This window comes from Scophthalmus maximus, chromosome 13 (assembly GCF_022379125.1).
Source record: "Scophthalmus maximus strain ysfricsl-2021 chromosome 13, ASM2237912v1, whole genome shotgun sequence".
NCBI lineage: Eukaryota > Metazoa > Chordata > Actinopteri > Pleuronectiformes > Scophthalmidae > Scophthalmus > Scophthalmus maximus.
Genome location: NC_061527.1, coordinates 3,456,982 through 3,476,659, shown reverse-complemented (window position 1 = coordinate 3,476,659; position 19,678 = coordinate 3,456,982). Strand labels below are relative to the sequence as shown.

The window sequence follows — 19,678 nt, the reverse complement described above, 5'->3', positions numbered from 1 at the left end:
CGGCAAAATCGGCTGCTGGGATCTGCCATGTCCTGCTGGCGAGCTGGCCATTGTCCAGCGGAGGCAGGGAGGGGGTTGGGGGGGGGGGGGGGGGGGGGGTGGGGGGGGGGGGGGGGTGGAGGGAGGTGGAGTGCAGCGGCCTGAATTCACGACAGCCGTCTGCAGAAAAACCTTGTGGACTGATTACAAGTCGGATATTAAACGGATATTAAATCACCACAGCTTATTGCCATGCCAGAGCGGGACGGAGTCCGAGCGTTGGGCAAAACTCATCTGCCGCTCACCCCCCACCCCTCCCCCCCCCCCCCCCCCCATAAGCACTAGAGGCGATGGGAGAATTACATTTCTACAGGGGGGCTCTGGACGAGTCGGGCAATCTCCCTTTCCACAGCGATGATTAATAGTGATGGACACATAAATTGTTCTGTCTTGAGGAAATATATTGCCGCCACAGTATCTGTTGTTTTGCACTGGGAGGCCCCCCGCTGCCTTTTGAGGGCACTCGGTCGGATAAGCAGGTGCACACCCGGATGATATCCCCTCATCCAAGTGCTTGATCCATCAGAACTGATTATGGCTTTTTCCATGCATGGATTTTTTTAGAACTCCGCTGATGTGAAATTAGCAGGCTGTATCTGGCTGGAATCTGAAATCTGGCAGCATTGTCTCATTTCTTTTTTCTTCTTCTTCTTTTATCTCACTCACCCTGAGATAAAAGAGTGCTCCTAAGGCCTGCGTGATCTGTCATCCAAACAAAAGAGTCGTCTATTTTTAGCCGACCGCGGGGCTTCAAGTCGTACTTGAGTGTGATCCCCAGACAATTTTCTGACATCTTTCCACTTTTCGCGAACATGATTGCGTTTGTTCAGCTTTTGTCTCCCGGAAATTGCATTCGACAACAGCAAATATGTTGGTTTTTTTTGTAGGAAAAATAATTGAGGTCAGATTTTTCTATTAACACAATGATGTTGTAACTTTCCGTATTTGGCAAGACACAAATATTTTAATCCTGAATACGTCTGTAAAAATGTTCAAAGACAACATATATGTTTTCTGCAAGAATATATATAAACTCATTGTCTAATTGCGTTGACTAAAGCATTACTAAACTTCTCCTCTGGTTTATTGTGGTCTGGTTTAGTACAGAAAAAATACACTAGATGCATTTTTTTTTCTTTTTAAATGTAACCATCGTCTTTCTCTCACAACCAAAGTGCTTTTGTTTCATAAGCTCAGATGGGTTGTGAATGTGAACCCTTCTCTCTGGTGCGAAAGTTGTGGGTTTTTTTAAGGAGAAAGTGTTGTTTTATTGGACTATAACTTTTAATGGTCTGACTTATGGTTCAAATTTGAGTCCAAACTGTTTTACTTTTGTTTTTTTGTCGACCTGGTCTTTGCTTGTAGCATAGATAGATAGATAGATGGATAGATGGATACTTTATTCATCCCAAGCTGGGTAATTCTGAGGTTACAGCAGCACGTTTCACACAGCACCCTTTTAAAAAATGATATACAATATATACACAAACAGTGGAAATAGTGCAGTAGTATTTCCCCTACAGCACTTCAACACTAAATATTCTCTGTATTGACCAGCAGAGGGCGACTCCACTGGTTGTTTCTATAGAATTCAATGAGAAAATGACTCTACTTCTCACTTGATTAATAACGTCAGTTAACATTTCCCCGAGGAGTTCATGTTTCAGTCTCTAGTTTCAAGTGTTCTCCAATACAGAATGATGTTCATTTTGTAAATAATTTAGAGTAAAATAGTCGATAAAGCACCGTATACAATTGGAGCGTGGATACAGCGTGATTGACAGCTAGTACCGTCCAATAGGTGCATGGTCGCAGGAGTAAGTGGACGAGCTCTCAGTCAGGCCACCTCCCCAGCAACTCCAAATATGGTTGATTCTGCTTTTCAAGAAACAAGATGGCGCTGGGCTTCAAAGCGGCAGTTTCCAAACCAATGGCTGCCGTTTGTGAAAGACACAAAATGCAGCAAAATATTCAACCAAACATGAGATTAGATAAGATATTACTTTATTCATCCCACAACTAGGACATTTGGGACATGAACATTGTGGCCATAAAACCAACAGTTAAAGAAAATGAAAAGCTGAGTCATTACGATTAGTCTTACTATCAAAAATGTTCATGTAGGTTAAGTTATATTTGGGAAAATGCATCCAGTGCAGCTTTTATAACTAATCTGGTCCTTAAATATGTCCTGATCTTCTCTGGTCGTGGTGTTGGCTCAGTCTCGACCCTGTTGGACCTGTATTTTGAACGGACTTGGACGGAGCCCAGGCCGGGTCCCGACTGCAGCCGGCACCTGACTGACACTGTCCTCAACACAGTAATGGGGGAGAGTCTGGCTGCAGCTCAGCTTTGTTCCTGTCTGGAAAAGAAAATCCCAGTGACACACACTTTACTTACCCTCTTGATAAGTGTTATAGATTTTACTGTTAGCTTATTGATGAACTGACTAAAAATGAGTTATTATGCACTTTTGCCAATTGCCTGTTAAGCAGAAAATCCACCAGCACTCAATCACGCTGCGGCCAGGGGCCATATGCGGTGATCAATGGAGAGTCCAATTGACATTTTTCTATCGTACCAGGCTACTTGGCCCCCGAGCAAATGCGAGTTGAAGAGAAAATATAATTGTGCAGAGAACCCTAGAAAGCAAACAGCCTGAGAAATCACCTCTGTCCTCAAAAGTTGAGACGAAAGAAATAAAATGTGTTAAAAACCATAACAACTAAATCCTCTAAATAAATCAAAAAACAACGTATTTTGCAAACAACATATATGATTTGAATCAAACTATCTTATATTGAATTAAAGTTGCCAAAATACTTACAAAAAAGGGTTTTGAGTGAACTACACCCAAAGATGTTTCATTAAGGTGACATATTATGCAAAAATCACTATTTCAATGTGTGTCCCCATAAATGTGGGTATCTTTGGAGCCTGCCACAAACTGTGAACCCTGTGGGTTTATTGTGAACCCTACAGCCTGGCTCTGAACCACTGGTTCAGAATTATCTCCCACTGTGATGTCACAGTTGGACTCTTTTGCTGTAACTTCGCCTACAATCGGAGAATCTCCACGTTTCTGGTGAAGAGGCGTGACATGTCCTACACTTTTTGAAATCGGTTGACCAAATCACAACAGACTGAGCCCGGCTGGCCAATCAGAGCAGACTAGGGGGTGTATTGGGAGGAGGCGGGGCTAAAAGAAATCCAGGCGTCTTTTAGACAGAGGGTGAAAAGAGGAGCTGCAGGAATGGGCAGTACCAGGACATTGATGCTCTATCTGAACATTAGAACATGTAAAACCTTTTCAAGTGGTCACCCAAATTAAAAGTACGAATCTGAATATGAGCATAATATGTCACCTTTAATATTTGGTCGTGTAGTGCGTGATTTGTCACCATTTACATCCTTGTAATATGTCTCTTTTCACGTGAACAACCAAGTGCAGCGCCGTGAACTCCTTGTAGTCTTCGAGACCGTGTGAAAATACGCTCCCTATATTTAACCTAAATCACATCTCCCCTCTCTGTATCTATGACTGTGTGATTGACTCCAGTGTGCAGCTGTTTGGAACAACTTTAAGCAGCGAGTTGTACAAACTAGTTCTTATCGAGTTTAACCCCCTACCTCAAGAGTGTGTGTGGAGTTTACACGGCCCCCCCTGTTGAGAAACATGTGCCTGATGTTTGTGAAGGTTTTTCCTCCACCAACCCGGAGAGAGAGAGAAGTACATATCAAATGGCTTTGAGGCGCTGAATTGATGATACGCATGAATGTAACAGTCAATCCGGACCGACTCTGCGATGAACATTTTTTCCATGAACAGGTTTTCATGGGGATCTGTCGGTTGCACATCCCACAATATAGCCGGCGAAGGGCTCTAACCTCACATGACCTCGACTAGAGGGAAACCTCCCCCTCCCCCAAAGACATAAATAAACGAGCCAATGAACACATTGTGGATGTCTTTGCACAGATTTGTATCACAAACAAAATGTCAAATCAGAAGAGGCGGCGTCGACAACTTACACCGTGACGGCTCCAATTTGTCAAAGTGAAGCATCAGTTGCCTAATGCCTCTGAGATGTGTGACATAGATCACGCTAATGGCGGCTCCTTCTTTTTCCAAAGACAAATTCCAAAGCGAACGGCTATAGTGAGGCCATTTTCTGAGCAACGACTCGATTTTTTATAAATTTCTCTTAAAAGTGTCCACATCTCCTGAAATCGTAACAGATAATTGTCCCTGTGTGTTCTCTTCGGTTTTGCCCAGATTGCCTTGTGTTGTTGCACCAAATGGAGGTTATGAGGATATGCATACCCATTAATATACCTCTTCCTTATGCTTATCACGGTATATTCTGTGCATCTGTGCCAGGATACTGTTATGGTGACATTTCCGTTGCATGCATTATAAATTAGCTGGCTCAATACGGCACTAAATAGAGCGAATACATCCACCAGCAATTCGTCAACGGATCCCACTTCCACGTGTCACGGTTTCATTGCAGCTTGAAATGTTTTGCTCATGCCTCATTACCAGCCTGTTTTTACATGACGGTGGGTGGGGGCACAGATTGCTGTGCGCCCCCCCCCCCCCCCCCCCCCCCCCCCCCCCCCTCCAACAGATTCCCCACACTGTGTCTGAAATGGAACATGAAATATTATTTTTTATTTTGGTCACTTTCGTCAATTATCACATCCTGCGGCCAAAAACATGGGGATTTTAACCCGCGAGGTCTTTGTCTTTCTGCGGTTGTTCGTGACAATGTGCTTCTGTGCAGAGGTTACGTGCCTCTTTGCCATGGCAACCCTTTGGCAACCCCGTGAGCAACCTTTTGTTGAACGTAAGATAACCCGAGAGCAGGTTATGTTGGTTCGATCTACTCGCGTGAAAGATGATTCGAAGATTGCACATGGGAGCAAGTGATGGATGAAGCCTTCTTCCAGAGAGAAGCTCTAACTTTTTCATGTGAAGGGAAAAAGGTTCTGTGCTTTATAATCCAGGCAGGAAGGCAAAGACTCGGGGCTTTATTTTAAAGCGCCGTGCAGCCTGACTAAGGGTTGTAGAGATCAGTCGGACATTCAGACTGCTTCATCCACTCCGTCTTGTCTCTTATCATATTGAATCGACGCTGTGAGCAGGTATTTGAACCCAAATGCTATTCTACACTGTCTCTCATAAGATTCCTGGCTTTGTGTCAGGATATTACCGAACCTTCAGGGGCGAGGCCGTAGATCTTTTTGATGGTGTGAATCCATTCTGATAATGATGGATTTCTGCCTTGACTTTGAGAAGAAGAAGAAATGGAAAAAAAAAAAAGGTATTTCAAGCGAGGCACACTACTGTTCTGCCTCATCGGATATTTTTAGATTTGTGATTGATTTCCTGAGCTGGTGAGCCTATTCCTGGGGCTAACGTGGCGAACGGTGAAACGGTTAATTCTGAACGAACGCGTTTCCGCCTGCATTTGAAGATGGAGGAGAGACAGAATTCTTAGAGGATAAAGCACCGATGTCGGTGTCGCACAGACGAGCGCGGGATGGCTGAAGATCGTTATCTCTTCTCGCTGCTGGAGTTCCGTCGGTGTCTTTGACCTCAACATACTCACGTCAACACATTTAGCTCAATGTGGCTCTGACATTGGAATCTCATCTGTCAATGCTTTTATATCACTAAGTCTGTCAGAATCTGGTACAAATAATTATTCCTGAATGCAAAAGCAAATGTGTTTTGGCGCAGCCTTTTCCGAGGACCACCCAAACACAGAAAGGAGTAAAAAAAATCCCAGAAAGAGCCAGAATAGAAAAAAGAAAGAAAATAATTGACTAGAATTCTGCATTAGGTAACTCACAGATTATGTACATGTTTCACTTGGTCATTTCATTAAAAAAAAACGTCAAGAATTGTCTTGTTATTTTCAATTCAACAATGATTCTTAGCCACAGAAGCATCATAAAAGATTCATGGGAACTGAAGTATTTGTTTCCTTCCATGTATCGTCACAAAACACATACAGATCTAAAAGAATTGGGGTGTTATATACAGTATATGCATATGTTTACTTAACCAAAATGTAGAGTTGCTGACAAAATCAGACCTTGAAATTAAAAATATTTGATTTGAGTTGATGAGATGGGGAATGTCAATTTACACCCATCACTACAATCTAAATATGTTATGAATATGTAATGAAGAAATATATATATAAAAAAATTATGTAGATACAAAATTTGTATAAATTTTAAATAGATTAGAGCTGAAGAGTTTGTTGCAGTATGTCATTGTGTCCGGTTAAGAAGGACGTGGAGACGAAAGTGAAGTTGATTTTATTTTTTGTAAATATGCTGGAGTGCATATGGAATTTTACCCACAAAGAAATAATGACTTATATTATAGCATAAAGGCGGGGGAAAATCAAGAAAGAAACTTGTAACTTTTTTTGTTGTTGTTTACGACTGCTGTCACGTGCCCGGTGTGGTGCCAAAAAGTGATTGTCTGCCAGAAAGTGATTTCTGTTCTTTTTGGCAGATTATACTCTGTGTTTTATGGGTTGTATGGACCATTTAAAGGTATTTCAACAGGTAAAAAACACCATGGGTTATAATCTAAGACAGAGCAGGTAAAATAATCAAGTCAAGTCATCTTAATTGTCAATTCCTGCAGTATTGTTCCAGACATACAGAGGAATTGAAAACCCACGGTGCAATAGTACAAAACAAAAAAAACAAAAAAAACAAAACAGAAAATAAGATACGTAATGCAGTTATAATTGCAATCATTTTTTTATTTTATACATAACTCATTGCCATATATCATCATGTTAATTACAGTGTAGTAATATTAGACATACAAACGCATACAAACCTTAAAAACAATAGGATCGTATTTCCTGTGAGCAACACAACGGCCGCAATTGTGAATATTCGCTCACAGGAAACGTTAAAGTTTCACAAAGACATATCTTCGATATTACTATGGACATCAAGTTGTGTATATGTGCCCGTGATGAGAGTTTGAGCCACATAAAATCACTTTCTGGCGGACGATCACTTTTTGGCACCACACCGGCGAGAGGACACGCTTTGAGCAATGTCGTCATCTCCCCGCGACTACGACCCCTCGAGAGAGACTCCAGCTGCTCAGATGAGACGGAAATTCCTCGACAGATTGCATGTGGAATTTTACAAAAAATCAAGAAATAATGATTTATATTATAGCATAAAGGCGGGGGGGAAAAAATCAAGAAAGAAACATGTCATGGCTTGTTTTTTGTTTTGTTTACATTTGCCGTCGCGCGCCCGGCACGCTTGAAGGGTCACGTGGCGCTGACGTGAGGTGACGTGCGTGCGTCAGAAAGTACTTCCGGTGGTCACGTAAGGTAGGCTGCACTTCAGGCGTCAGGCTCCAGCCCCCGAGCACCGGTGCCGGTCGGTGTAGCGAGTGACTGCGCGGCCGCCCCGTCCACTAACCGCATGTTCCACTCGGGCCAGCGGCTCGACTCTCTCCTGGCCTTGTGTTCGTTCGTCTCCATGTTCTCTCGAGCAGGAAGTCTCCCTCGGCTCGCGTGGACCGGCTGCCGAAGGTCATTCCCCGCTAGCTTGAGTGCAGAACGGCTAGCTCGCTAGCTGGCATGTTTTTTATAAATCAACCGCGGGCAGCTGCGGAAGAGAACGTGCTGTTGACGTCAGTTAATAACACAACGTGTCCTGACTCTATTTCCGACTCTATATATAACTTGTGCATGTCACCGCCACCGGTTTTTTTTTCTTCTTCTAACATTATCGCACAATTTAAGGTTCAATCTGTTTTAAAGTGACTTTTTCACTGAGGAACACAGATCAACCTTAAACTTTACGAGTCGTGAGGCTCCTCTGGTAAATTCGGCCTGCGTGTGATCCATTACTTTTGTAATATTTCATAATAAAGTCAGCCCCTTTATCTTTGGAGTGCCTGTTGCCGACGGCGCTAAGCTAACGCTACACCGGGTCGCCCTCAAGCTAATGTCGAGGCGCCGCGCGGCTGTGGACCAATTAGAAATGCCAACGTTTCAATTGAAACGCGTTCCGGGAGATGTGTCAAATGCGCGCCGAATTCACAGTAAGATCCCGGGGCTCCTGTGAATGTATACGGCTGTGTTCTGCGACGCGCTACACGTTCTCGCGCCTCGATTTTGTCCGTTTTGCCAACGAGGTCTGGTGTCAAGCGACCGCAGAGAGGGGCGTGTCGTTCACTCCTAATCCTGGATTACAGCCACCAGCGGATGAGTCTCACCGCCCGTCGTCGACACGTTATAAGGGGTCAAACAACGCGTTTTTCTAAGCAGTGGCATTTAGTTCATTAAATACCCAGCGATGGACACGAGTATTCTCAGACCAGCGCTTTCCCTCCAGTTAGATGTTCTGCTGATCATGAGCCTTCAGCTCGTCTCTTCCATTGGCGTCTTCTCGTTTCAAAGGTCACCTGCCCGTTGTCATGCTGGTTTTTTCGGTGTTTGCTGACTGCGGGCGATTCCTACGTAGCGTACTGTCGCGGGATGATCGAAGGCCTTTATTCCCTGTGTGCTCCAACGTTGTGATTTGTCTCCTTCAGAATGGGGAACTTCACATCGTCCACCAGCGCGGGTCAGTCCAGCGCAGCTTGTGTTCAGTATGTCCAGGTGAGGAACCGCGCGTGCAGATTTGTCACCTGCCAAGAAGTCCTTTTACAAGCCAGTTTGAAGTGATTACTTAGGCCTTGAAAAACGATAAAGTGACGTTTCAGTTGCTCCAGCAGACTCGTCTCCACACTTTCATTTTCCGTACGTTGCCGCTCGTTGGCTTCTTATTCGGTTGTATAATTGCTTGACATGTCTTGTTCCGGTGTGTTACCTCCTGTTCTGATGCTTTTCGTCTCGTCCTCTGTGATGTGCACGCGAAAAACTAAAATCTGTGACAAACAAAGGGCCTGCAGTCCACTGAACGTGGCACAAAATGATGCCGATTCGTTTACTGATGATTTCAGAAAGTCCACATTTCCTATATGAACGAGTGACGGTGGTGTCCGGAAAATGTAGAAAGTTGTATCACTGTATAGAGGTTGGATGAATTACGTTTTAACATCCTTTGTCCTTTATACAGGTATATCTATCTATATTACACAACAATTGTGAATTTTTTAAGATAGATATACACTTCGAGCTGATTGATCCCAAGCTCGGAAATGTATCATCCTCTGCAATATATATATAATATCCTTTTTTTTTTTTACTTCAAATCCAATCACCCACATTTGAGCCTTCTTTCACAAGGGCAATACTTGTTCTCTGTAAAAAAAATAGTTTTTTCTTCTATTTTTATTGTTAATTTAGCAATATTTTCCTGATGCCTTTACTCTTGCTGCTGCAGTAACAAGCACATTTCCCCGGCGTGGGATTAATAAAGTCTTATCTCGTCTCTCATCTTATCTTGTGTATCCTCTGCTGTCGTTTTTAACCTCGTTTAACCAAGGAAACATTACATTACATAAAAAATTCAGTCGACTGTTTCTTTTGCTCTGCCAGTTCTCGTCTTATTTCTGAGTCCTGTTCATCTTTACCTAAAACCTTATCCTCCCACTCGATTTTCAGGAGGTTGTGACACAGAACTGCGTGGTGATCTTCTCCAAGACCACCTGCCCTTATTGCAAAATGGCCAAGAATGTGTTCAACGAAATCGGTGCCAACTACAAAGTGGTTGAACTGGATGAGCACAACGATGGGAGGAGACTGCAGGAGGCCTTGGCTCAGATGACCGGTGCCCGAACGGTAAGAGTCTCACGTCATATTCTGGGGTTGGAACTTCAAGTAAACTTCACAGTCTGTTATTTCAACATCTGATTAGAAAAAAGGAATCAAAAACAGAGAACCTTTTCTGATGCTTGTTCTGGCAGCTCTGCATTTAAGGGTTCAATTTAGGTGGACTCGTCGTCCAGTGGTTTTTGTTGGAGCTGCAGCCAAGAGTCGGGTCTTTATCTCGACTCAGAATAGCTGCATGTGAATCATGATGAACAGGAAACTAAGTCCAGACTCTAATGTTTAATGTGGGAAGATTGATAGTAATAATATTTTTTTTAAGTATATCACAAATTTGATTAAATAATGTAGTTCCTAAAAAGTACATATTCGGTTAAAAGGTCAACTGTACATGAACAGAGCATAAAACAGACTGAGGAACCTTAACACGGTTTGAAAGTAAATTTATTTCTAATGTTCTGCATCCACAGAGACCTATTTCTTTTTTTATGTGATATCACTGTGTTTATCCTGATTTTATTCCAGCTGTGAAAGTTATTAGAGGGTTTTATTAGTTTAACTTTTTACAATTCAACTTGATTTCAAATGTATATGTATTGCAACTCTGTTTTTAAGTCAGATGACAAGTAAAATAACTAGAAGGGCACTGGGAGAGAACCCACCACGTCGAGGCTAAAGTCCCATCTCACCATGTTAAAGAAAGTGACAAAAAAATCCTGGATCTGCCCGTGGGTCATGCCCCACCCCTCCACAAAATTTCATGGAAATGGGGTCTGCAGTTTTTGCGTAATTCTGCTAAATATCTAACAAACACTGATGAAAAAATGTAACTTCCCTGCCGAAGGTAAAAATTATTTTAATAATTCCGTGCGTCCGTGCGTGCGTGCGTGTTTGTGTGTTCAGGTCCCGAGAGTCTTCATCAATGGAAACTGCATCGGCGGCGGCTCCGACACCAAACAACTCCACCAGCAGGGGAAGCTGGTGCCCCTGATCGAGCAGTGCGCCCCCTGCTGCGCCGCGTCCGGCTCCGACGGCTCGGGCAGCGGACAGTTCGAGTCGGCCAAATGACTAACCGTTCTTGTCGTTCTTTTCAATCCTGTATTTATTCAATGTTTTCTCGATCTCCTGCAACAAGCTGTACATTGCCTGAGCATGCCCGTTATTTACAAAGTGCATTGAATACTCGATGTTTAAAACATACATACGTTCTCATCCAGGGATGTACAGTACTGATATTAAAGCTGGCATCTTTTAAACGAAAACCTCTGAAAAGTGGAACTACTTGAAATCTCTTCTGAACTGTTTCCCTTACTGAACATTATTACACTTTTTCCACAAGCACGATCGCTCCGAGCCTCATCAAACGGTGAACATGCTGAAGTATTGACTCATGGATTTTTTTTTGCATGTTTTGTAGCATTGAAAGAACTACTTTATGATAAGTACATTTTATTGTAAGTATTTGAACATTATATCTTATTGGGAAATTTTTATTTGCATTGGGTGTGTCAAAAACGGCCATTTTGTATTTTTTTTACAGACTTGTCAAAGCATTTTCCATGTAAGTGTGTGAGATTTTGGCAATAGTTTGTTGATGTTATTTAATGTTACACAGGTGGTTGTTTTTGCTAAATGAATGTGTGTGAGGAATCATATTGCTGCTCCGTGTTATGAATATTTAGATTTATGGGGGAAATGTAATAAGTCAAAACCAATTTTTTAAAAAGTTTTATAAAATATGCTGAATGTATTATGATAATCAATAAATATGAATCAATATCCACTTGTCCACTTCTTTTTCTCTTTTTGCGTCTATACCTAAGTGCTTCATTTTACTACCACCGTCTGCATGGGAGAGCGGGTATTATACTTGGGGAGAGCGTGCTTAGTAATGGTGCACATTATCTTTACATAAAGATAACTACGTGTATTTATATATAAATATAAATCTATAAAAAATGTTTATTTGTCAACATAGCAATTTATAATCTACCATGACTAAGCTGTCTTCTGAACTACTGCACACAAACGCGGTGACTAAATGACGCACTCTTCGATACTTTGTTTATTTGAATGATTTTTTTTTAAAACACTGACAAACTATATATATATATAGATAAAACTTTTTTCCAAAATACATTTGGCACTACTGTTTATTTTTTTAAATAACTTATTAGTCGCACAACACGGTGTACGCTGTAACGCGAAACGTGCGCACCCAGGTTGCCCTCGTCGCAGAGTGCGTCACCGTGGTGACGTCACTCCCGTCCCCCCCTCCCCCTTCAGTTAAATTAGCTCGAGCACTATAACGGGCGTACGCACCGCTAAGCTAAGCTAAGCTAAGCTGGGCTAGGCTAGGCTACTAGCGTCCCGTCGATGTTCACACCGCAGTTGTTTTTAACGCACCGTATCGTGAAGAATGGCCGGCAGCGCAGGAGAGTGGTGCCTGATGGAGAGCGACCCCGGCGTGTTCACGGAGCTGATCAAGGGTTTTGGTGAGTGACTCGTCGGAGCTTTAGCTTCGGCGTTAGCTCGCTCATTCAATGCAGCGCGGCTACGCTACGCTAACAGCGCCGAGTAAGCTAGCTGCTCCGCGGCTAACCACAACCTGCAACATTAGCTACCATTGTTTCTTTGCATAACAGAAGAAAAGACATATCTACTCTGCATGCAAGGACATCAGCTGAGAGCGTGTGTGTTTTCCTTAAGGTTTGCATGCATTAATTGGGTAGCATTCGCTAACTTAATAAAGGCGAGCTAACTGGCTAGCATTACTCAGCGTTGACAACAACGGCGCGTGAAAACGACCCGTTGCTCGCGTGTGTGCGGTGACTCGTCAAACTAACACCGAGAGGAGCAGCTGACGTATGTTTAACGTTTGCAAACAGACGGGAAGCCCCCACTGCACCAGTTGTTCCATAACGTGTGAATGAATGTGCTCGACGCCTCCCTTGTCATTGTCACCAGGCTGCAAAGGAGCCCAGGTAGAGGAGATCTGGAGCATGGAGCCAGAGAACTTTGACAACTTGAAGTACGTGCAAACCTCGGGAGCCTCACTGTCTTGCATGCCCCCCATCCCCAACACTGACGAAAGGTGTCTTTTTATGTTTTTTTTAATCCATCTGTTCTGCTTCCAGACCGGTCCACGGCTTGATTTTCCTGTTCAAGTGGCAGCCGGGTGAAGAGCCGGCGGGCTCCATCGTCCAGGACTCGAGACTTGACCACATCTTCTTTGCAAAACAGGCACGTTCGGAGCGTCGTTGTTTGAGAAGCCTCTCCACACGGGGCCCTTTTTTAATAACAGCAGAATGTCATCATTGTGCAGCTGTAGTGGAAGTGACCTCAAACAAGTCCATCGCCAAGACAACTGGCAACATCCGTCCACCTCTTTACATCTTACTGCCAAAAGTTTAGTCCAATTTTTGATAATAGCACAGTCTAAAATCCCTAGAAAAACGGTGAAAAATATCCATCACAACTTTTTTTCCCTCAACCAGCAGTCCGCGACTTATTACAATCCAGTTTTCTTCTGAGTGAGACAAATACAAAGAAGCGCATCTTCCCCATGAACAGCTTGAGTCAGGGAATGTTGTGACGTTTATTGCTTGAAATTGAAAACAAAATACTTATCGGAGTATTTTTCATGATAAAATAAAATATTGTGCAAACTATGTTTTTCATCAGACAGGAGCACACTGGTCAGATCAAAGGAGAAATAAACATGTACATAAAAAATGTAGATTTGTCCGATCAAATGGAATAATAAGTTGGATATAGAATGTCTGTGCTTCTTAATTGACTGGGCCTGTGAACTTATGCACATAACCCAAAAAACAATGTTAGGATGCTGTTTTTCATTCTGATAAGATGATTGTTTTTTCTTACACAATAGAGGAATATCTCTATTTCTACATGAATATTAACTGACAATTTTCAGTTTTAACCGTTGTTCGTCGCAGAAAATTTGGCTTAGGAAATTTCAACCCACTCATGAAACACAACCAATGCAGGTTGTGTTTTAATTCACATATAGCATCAATAAGGGGATTTTGTTCTGTCCATCCAGTCATGTATTTTTTTTTGTGTGTGTATTTCCAGGTCATCAACAACGCCTGTGCCACCCAGGCGATCGTCAGTGTACTGCTCAACTGTACCCACACTGACATGTTGCTCGGAGACACACTGACCGAGTTCAGAGAATTCTCCCAGAGTTTCGATGCCGCTGTACGTTCACGGTATTTTTGTCTTGAATCCGACCCAGCCCCCACCCCCCCACCCCCCCAAAAGAAATCTGTGGATGTAGTTTATTGTGCGTTCTGTTTTTTGAAACTGGTGATTTAAAAATGTTCTGCTTGTCTGTGTTTCGTGTTATCTTACCAGTCAAAGCAACATTAAAATGCAAATAATAAGTGATGATATATCCATTACTTTTTCTAAAAATAACATTTGACCAGTACTTCCCCCTTGGAGGAGTAACTCATAAAAAAACTCACCAACAGTTTCCCCTTCCGTCTCTAACACAGACAGTTTTATCCTCTTTTAAATCTGTGATGACTAATATTCAGGAGAACCAGGCTGTGGTGGATTTATGATGCTCAACTCCTCCTTTGGTTTGGCAAAAAACTCACATCAGCTTCTACTTAAAAATCACAACTTTGTGTTTTTTTATTTCACGAGGGAAAACGATCAAAGGCTTCGGGATTATTGCATCTTAAAATCTGTATTTTTATAGCAGCAACAAGTACGTCATTTTAATTAGTAGGATTTATTTTACTGCAATTAAAATACAGAGTTGGATGCTCTACTTTTTTGGGGAAAAGAAATGTAGAATTTGTTTGATATGGGACTTCTTTTTTTTTACCCCACAACATCTGTCTTAGCCAGGGGGTTGTACAGTCAGCTTTATAATCATGGATCTCTCGCTCTCCTCAGATGAAAGGTTTGGCTCTTAGCAACTCCGAAGTGATCCGACAAGTTCACAACGGCTTTGCCAGGTAAGCTCCCTCACATATCATATCCAGCTGGAGAGGCTCCGTTCAACCGGCCCCCGGTATTTTTAGCTCCTCGTTCTCACTTTGAGAAAAAACGAGATCGGCCCCTTTGCCGCTGAATCACCAGACGCGTCTTTGTGAAAAACGTGCACGTATGAGGCAGGTTCATTTATTGGTCACTCCCTTAAGTTGTTGGTGCTTATTTTCTGGAGCCCGGCTGATGTATCGGTTTGCCGATAATACCGGCCGATATTAGACTTTCAACGCTTATGTTTACCGATATGAAATAATGAAATCTTTCATTTTTACAGAAAAAACAATGCGGGAGAAATATGTGCAGTTTTGTTTACATTTTACGTAAAATAAATTATGTTCATATCCTCAATTCAAGTTCTATATATTTGGTTGTATTCGTGGTTCATTTTTATTCATAGTTATTTATGGTAAAGTATTTGGTTAAACTAAAATATCAAGCCTCAATTACATTTCTTGTCATAAAGGTTTGATAACAATATCTCAGGAATCATCTACAGATTAAAATATATACATATATTGGACGATGTATCGATATCGGAAATCTTGTACTCCCGATACCGATCTCGGCCGGGCTCTATTATTGTCATTCCTGAATAGCAAATAACAATGTTTTCATCACATGATGCAACAGACCCAGTGATTATATTTTGAATTGAGGATAAATAACATTCAATAAATTCCCCTATTAGTTTTTTTTTTAACTTACATTTGTCATGATAGGATTAGAAATGGTTCCCACTTCACTACCTGTTGAATGTTTTATGTTTGCAGACAGCAAATGTTTGAATTTGACGCAAAGTCGTCGGCGAAGGACGAGGACGCCTTTCACTTTGTGAGCTACGTTCCTGTGAACGGCCGACTCTACGAGCTGGATGGACTTCGAGAGGGACCGATTGACCTGGGTGAGCAGGAAAAATAAATATAAATATATTATGTGTTCTTTTATTTGCTTAAAAGATTTTAGCTCCAAAACAGACTAGTTTGTGTTTCCCCTGGAACGGCCTGTTTCTATGATGATGTACATGAGTGTGCCTGCAGTTACTGTACACACAGAGGCCTGCAGTCTCATTTATTCCTGCCTGTATTCCATCAGGTACCTGCAACCAGGACGACTGGATCAGCGCCGTTCGCCCAGTGATTGAGAAAAGAATACAGAAGTAAATATCTTTATACACTTGTTAGATAAACCAAGTCGGCACAGTTACTACTGTGCACTCACAGAGACATTTCTCATCAATTCTTTATGATTTGTAGCTTCAGGTTTTGAAATTCAAGGTTCATAATCTGTGTGTAAATATTGATTTGTTTTTCTTCCAGCTAAGTACTACTTTTATTTTCTTGGCATATCATTCTCCTCTCGCTGAACTTCTTTCTTTCCTCCACAGGTACAGCGAAGGAGAGATCCGATTCAACCTAATGGCCATTGTGTCGGACAGAAAGATGATATACGAGCGGAAGATCACAGAGCTCCAGACTCAGCTCACGGAGGTGAGTGGCAGCACAGTGAAGGCCGGATGACAGAGAATCTTTTATTATTTTTGCTTTCCCCACCGGGTAGTCCACATCTTAAAATGCTTCAGTCGTCAGCTTTCAGAAAGTTTAGAGATGGGACCTATGGTGTGTCTGGGGCTCCATCCACTCATCTGTCATGTTAGTCACATCCTATTTGTTCAACACACAGGATGTGTTAGATACAGTTACTGTAGTTTTGATAAAACCTGTTGTATTATTGCATTTAAGCCCTGAGATTGTTCCTGATGGTGACTGAAGGCGTTTAGACCATGTCTTTGTTTCATTTTACATTTGATCCAATTAGCTTTTGGTTTCACATTTCAATTTACAAGAAATTTGTATGACACATGTACGTCCTGTCGTCATCACCTTTCGTGGGCTGCGTCTACCTACACTTGACATTCATTGGTTTGTAGACGTGCGTGCATCTGACTTAAGCGTATTGTCAATTTAAGTAAACTACAAAAAATGTATGTAGTAAATTTTGAATTTACTACTTGCATCACTAACTCCATGTGCTGCATCACCAACTTCATGTGCAGTAATCAACATTACTTTGACTGTGCCAAATCAACGTCCTCGTCGTTCAAACATAATTGAAGACTTATTGAAGGCGAAGTGCTTTCACACTGGAAACAAACCTTAACCGTGGTTCAGTTTGATCCAGACATGACCAGTTCTCTTAGTGGGACAACATTTGGTCAATTTGGACCAGACGGTGGCCCGAGGAACCTTTCACACCTATTCTACGTCCTATGGTCCAGAACAAACAAGGAAGGTGTGAAAGCTCCCCTGAGATACACTGTACTAACTCTACCCATCCATCCAAATCAAGGACACCCAATACATGAATTGGGTGGATTTCTAATGAGAACAAGAACATTATTTCTGCATTCCACAAATCTTCCTAAATACATGAAGTTGTGCATCTTAAACACACCCATGTGCTACACACTGATATTGCTGGGGTTGTAGTCTGTTGCACCCAGAGCCACACCCGCATTATTACTGGGTGTTGTTAGAAAATGCTGTGCCAACCGCAACTTAAAGTTTTTTTTATCCCAGATAAGCTAATCACACCCTAAAAACACATTTACATTACTGCAGCAAGATTGAAAACTTCCACCACTGGGGGTCAGCAAAAACAAAGGTGTTTAAAGAAATATGTGATGAACTCAAAACTACCTGACTTGTTTGAGTTTAATCAACATGAGTATTTTTTCATTATCCGACTGTCCCCTCAGAGTTCTGATCCTTATGTTTTCTTTCCCTCCCAATCTCCACTAGTTGGGTTCCGTCCTCTATATATAGAAAACCTTTTTTTCCCCTTCTGTGCCCAGGACGAACCGATGGACACAGATCAGAGCAGCACGTTCCTCAGCTCCATCCAGTCAGAGATTGCCAAGTACCAGCTCCTTATCGAAGAGGAGAATCAGAAACTTAAAAGATATAAGGTGGGCTTCTCCTCGGCATTTCACATTTCCTGTCACTTGCTTCGTCGTAGAAGTAGAGGAAAATGTCCCCATGAACACATTGTTAATGTGGATTCTGTGTTAACTTCGGTTAACTAACTATTAATGTAGGTTTTCTACATTTCCTCCCTGCGACCACATTAGTTTTTTCTTAATTTCTCTACTTGTGTGCGTCTTTGCAGGTTGAAAACATTCGACGAAAGCACAACTACCTTCCTTTCATCATGGAGCTTCTGAAGACGCTGGCAGAGTACCAGCAGCTAATACCCTTGGTGGAGAAGGTATGTATGTTTGTTTTTTTTGTACTACTACTACTGAAGCTTTCTGCAAACACTTAACTTGCAGTGCATGAGTGACTGGGAAGACTAAAAGGAGGTACCTTGACCTTTTGAAGCAATACAAGGATTGTTATTTTCTCATTTCCTAAAAACATGCACATCCTTTTAAATATCGTGTGTTCACCACCGTGTATTTTTAAGAACCTTCAAAGACAAATAATGAAAAAGGTTTAGGAAAGAAAAAAATATTTATAAACAACATTTAAACTGATTACTGTAAAGCTGTTTAGAAAACCAGAGCTGCAGTGTTTATTCTGTCCACAAGAGGGCAGACATAATGTCTCACAAGGATGGCATGCCATGCCTAGTTCATAAAATATGACTTCTTTTTTTTCACTGTTTTGGGTGAACAATAAATTGCATTTTAATATAAGTAGTGTAACTATTTGATTCCTGCGTAAATGGGGGGACACTGATTCAAACGTCTCTGTTCGTCTCACCAGGCGAAGGAGAAACAAAGCGCCAAAAAAGCTCAGGAGGCCAAGTGAACAACGGATTCGACGACGCACTTCAACAGAGAAGCCTCCGATCTCACACACACACACACACAGTCCCTCTTCCATCAGTGAGCCACATTACAGATACTGTACGTCATTTGTCATACTCGTGTTAACGACCACGGACGGTTTCTGCAGCGCTTCCTCACTGTGGCGTCCTGTGAAACCTTACAGACATGAAGAACTGTACTGCAGGTGTAGCAGAGAGACTGTCGACAAAACAAATACTCTTTCCACGTCGTGTGTCCATCCGCTCTATTGCATGATAGAAGGAAAAAAATGTGCTGAAATTACGTTCTTGTCTTATTTTCATAATAAAATGTTTAGATGTTTACGACAGGTTTGGTTCAATTGACAAATTTCCAGAACAGCATATCACTTCGTTATGGTTTTTGTCTCGATATTTCTTTTTTTCTTCCTGTAAATGCAGTTTTCTCAGGTAAATCCACGCTGTTGTCAGACTTATTTGTAGAGCTTTGCCCCCATCTACTGGTGTAATAGAGGAATGATGAGAATTGAGTATACAGTATATAGTAGTACAATTTTTTTGTTTCTGCACCATAAATTGATGAGTGAGGCAAAAACAATGTTGTTTGATAAATACCAAAATCTTTTAAAATCTATTCAACAATCTCACATTAAGATCTCCGTTAGACCATCTGGCCTAATGGAGGCACACTGACAAACTGCCAAGTCCTTATAAGTGCATCATTAAGGAAGGACGGATACAAATCTATTGACTTGTGTGGGTCTTGGCGAGCCTCCCCCAGCAGCGTGTTGATGTTTTGAACACGGGAGTCTGAAGTGATTTGTCCTGCAAGTCAACTTCTGGCTTGTAGTACGTAGCAACGCCATACTTGGCTGACTCATGGGGACACGCTGGAACACACAGTGAGTCCAAAAGGCCTGCGTAGTCTGACGTATGTGCCCAACTCCCAACCACTGGAGAACGTGGCCCTTGTCTATTTTTGGCCTCTGGTGTTTGTGTACATGCACACCTTAAGCACTCCTTGGATC

At 42.0% G+C, this 19,678-nt stretch overlaps 2 protein-coding genes across 4 annotated transcripts; both read left to right on the top strand.

Moving 5' to 3' along the window:
- Positions 1-7,286: 7,286 nt before the first annotated feature.
- On the top strand, positions 7,287-11,598 carry glrx2 (glutaredoxin 2). 3 transcript variants are annotated; one of them, XM_035647926.2, is made up of 4 exons: positions 7,287-7,424; positions 8,636-8,702; positions 9,651-9,827; positions 10,719-11,598. In XM_035647926.2, exons 2-4 carry the CDS (start codon positions 8,637-8,639, stop codon positions 10,881-10,883), a joined length of 408 nt encoding a protein of 135 aa, XP_035503819.1. In that variant the 5' UTR covers positions 7,287-7,424; position 8,636; the 3' UTR covers positions 10,884-11,598. The 3 variants fall into 3 exon arrangements, with proteins under 3 accessions (XP_035503819.1, XP_035503817.1, XP_035503818.1); XM_035647924.2 differs by lacking the exon at positions 7,287-7,424 and adding an exon at positions 7,431-7,628; XM_035647925.2 differs by lacking the exon at positions 7,287-7,424 and adding an exon at positions 7,662-7,729.
- Positions 11,599-12,094: 496 nt separating this feature from the next.
- On the top strand, positions 12,095-18,995 carry uchl5 (ubiquitin carboxyl-terminal hydrolase L5). The gene is made up of 11 exons (XM_035647923.2): positions 12,095-12,310; positions 12,783-12,846; positions 12,953-13,058; positions 13,914-14,039; positions 14,748-14,809; positions 15,614-15,744; positions 15,936-15,999; positions 16,228-16,330; positions 17,695-17,808; positions 18,009-18,107; positions 18,608-18,995. The coding sequence occupies exons 1-11, from the start codon at positions 12,235-12,237 to the stop codon at positions 18,650-18,652; spliced, it is 990 nt and encodes a 329-aa protein (XP_035503816.1). The 5' UTR covers positions 12,095-12,234; the 3' UTR covers positions 18,653-18,995.
- Positions 18,996-19,678: the final 683 nt, after the last annotated feature.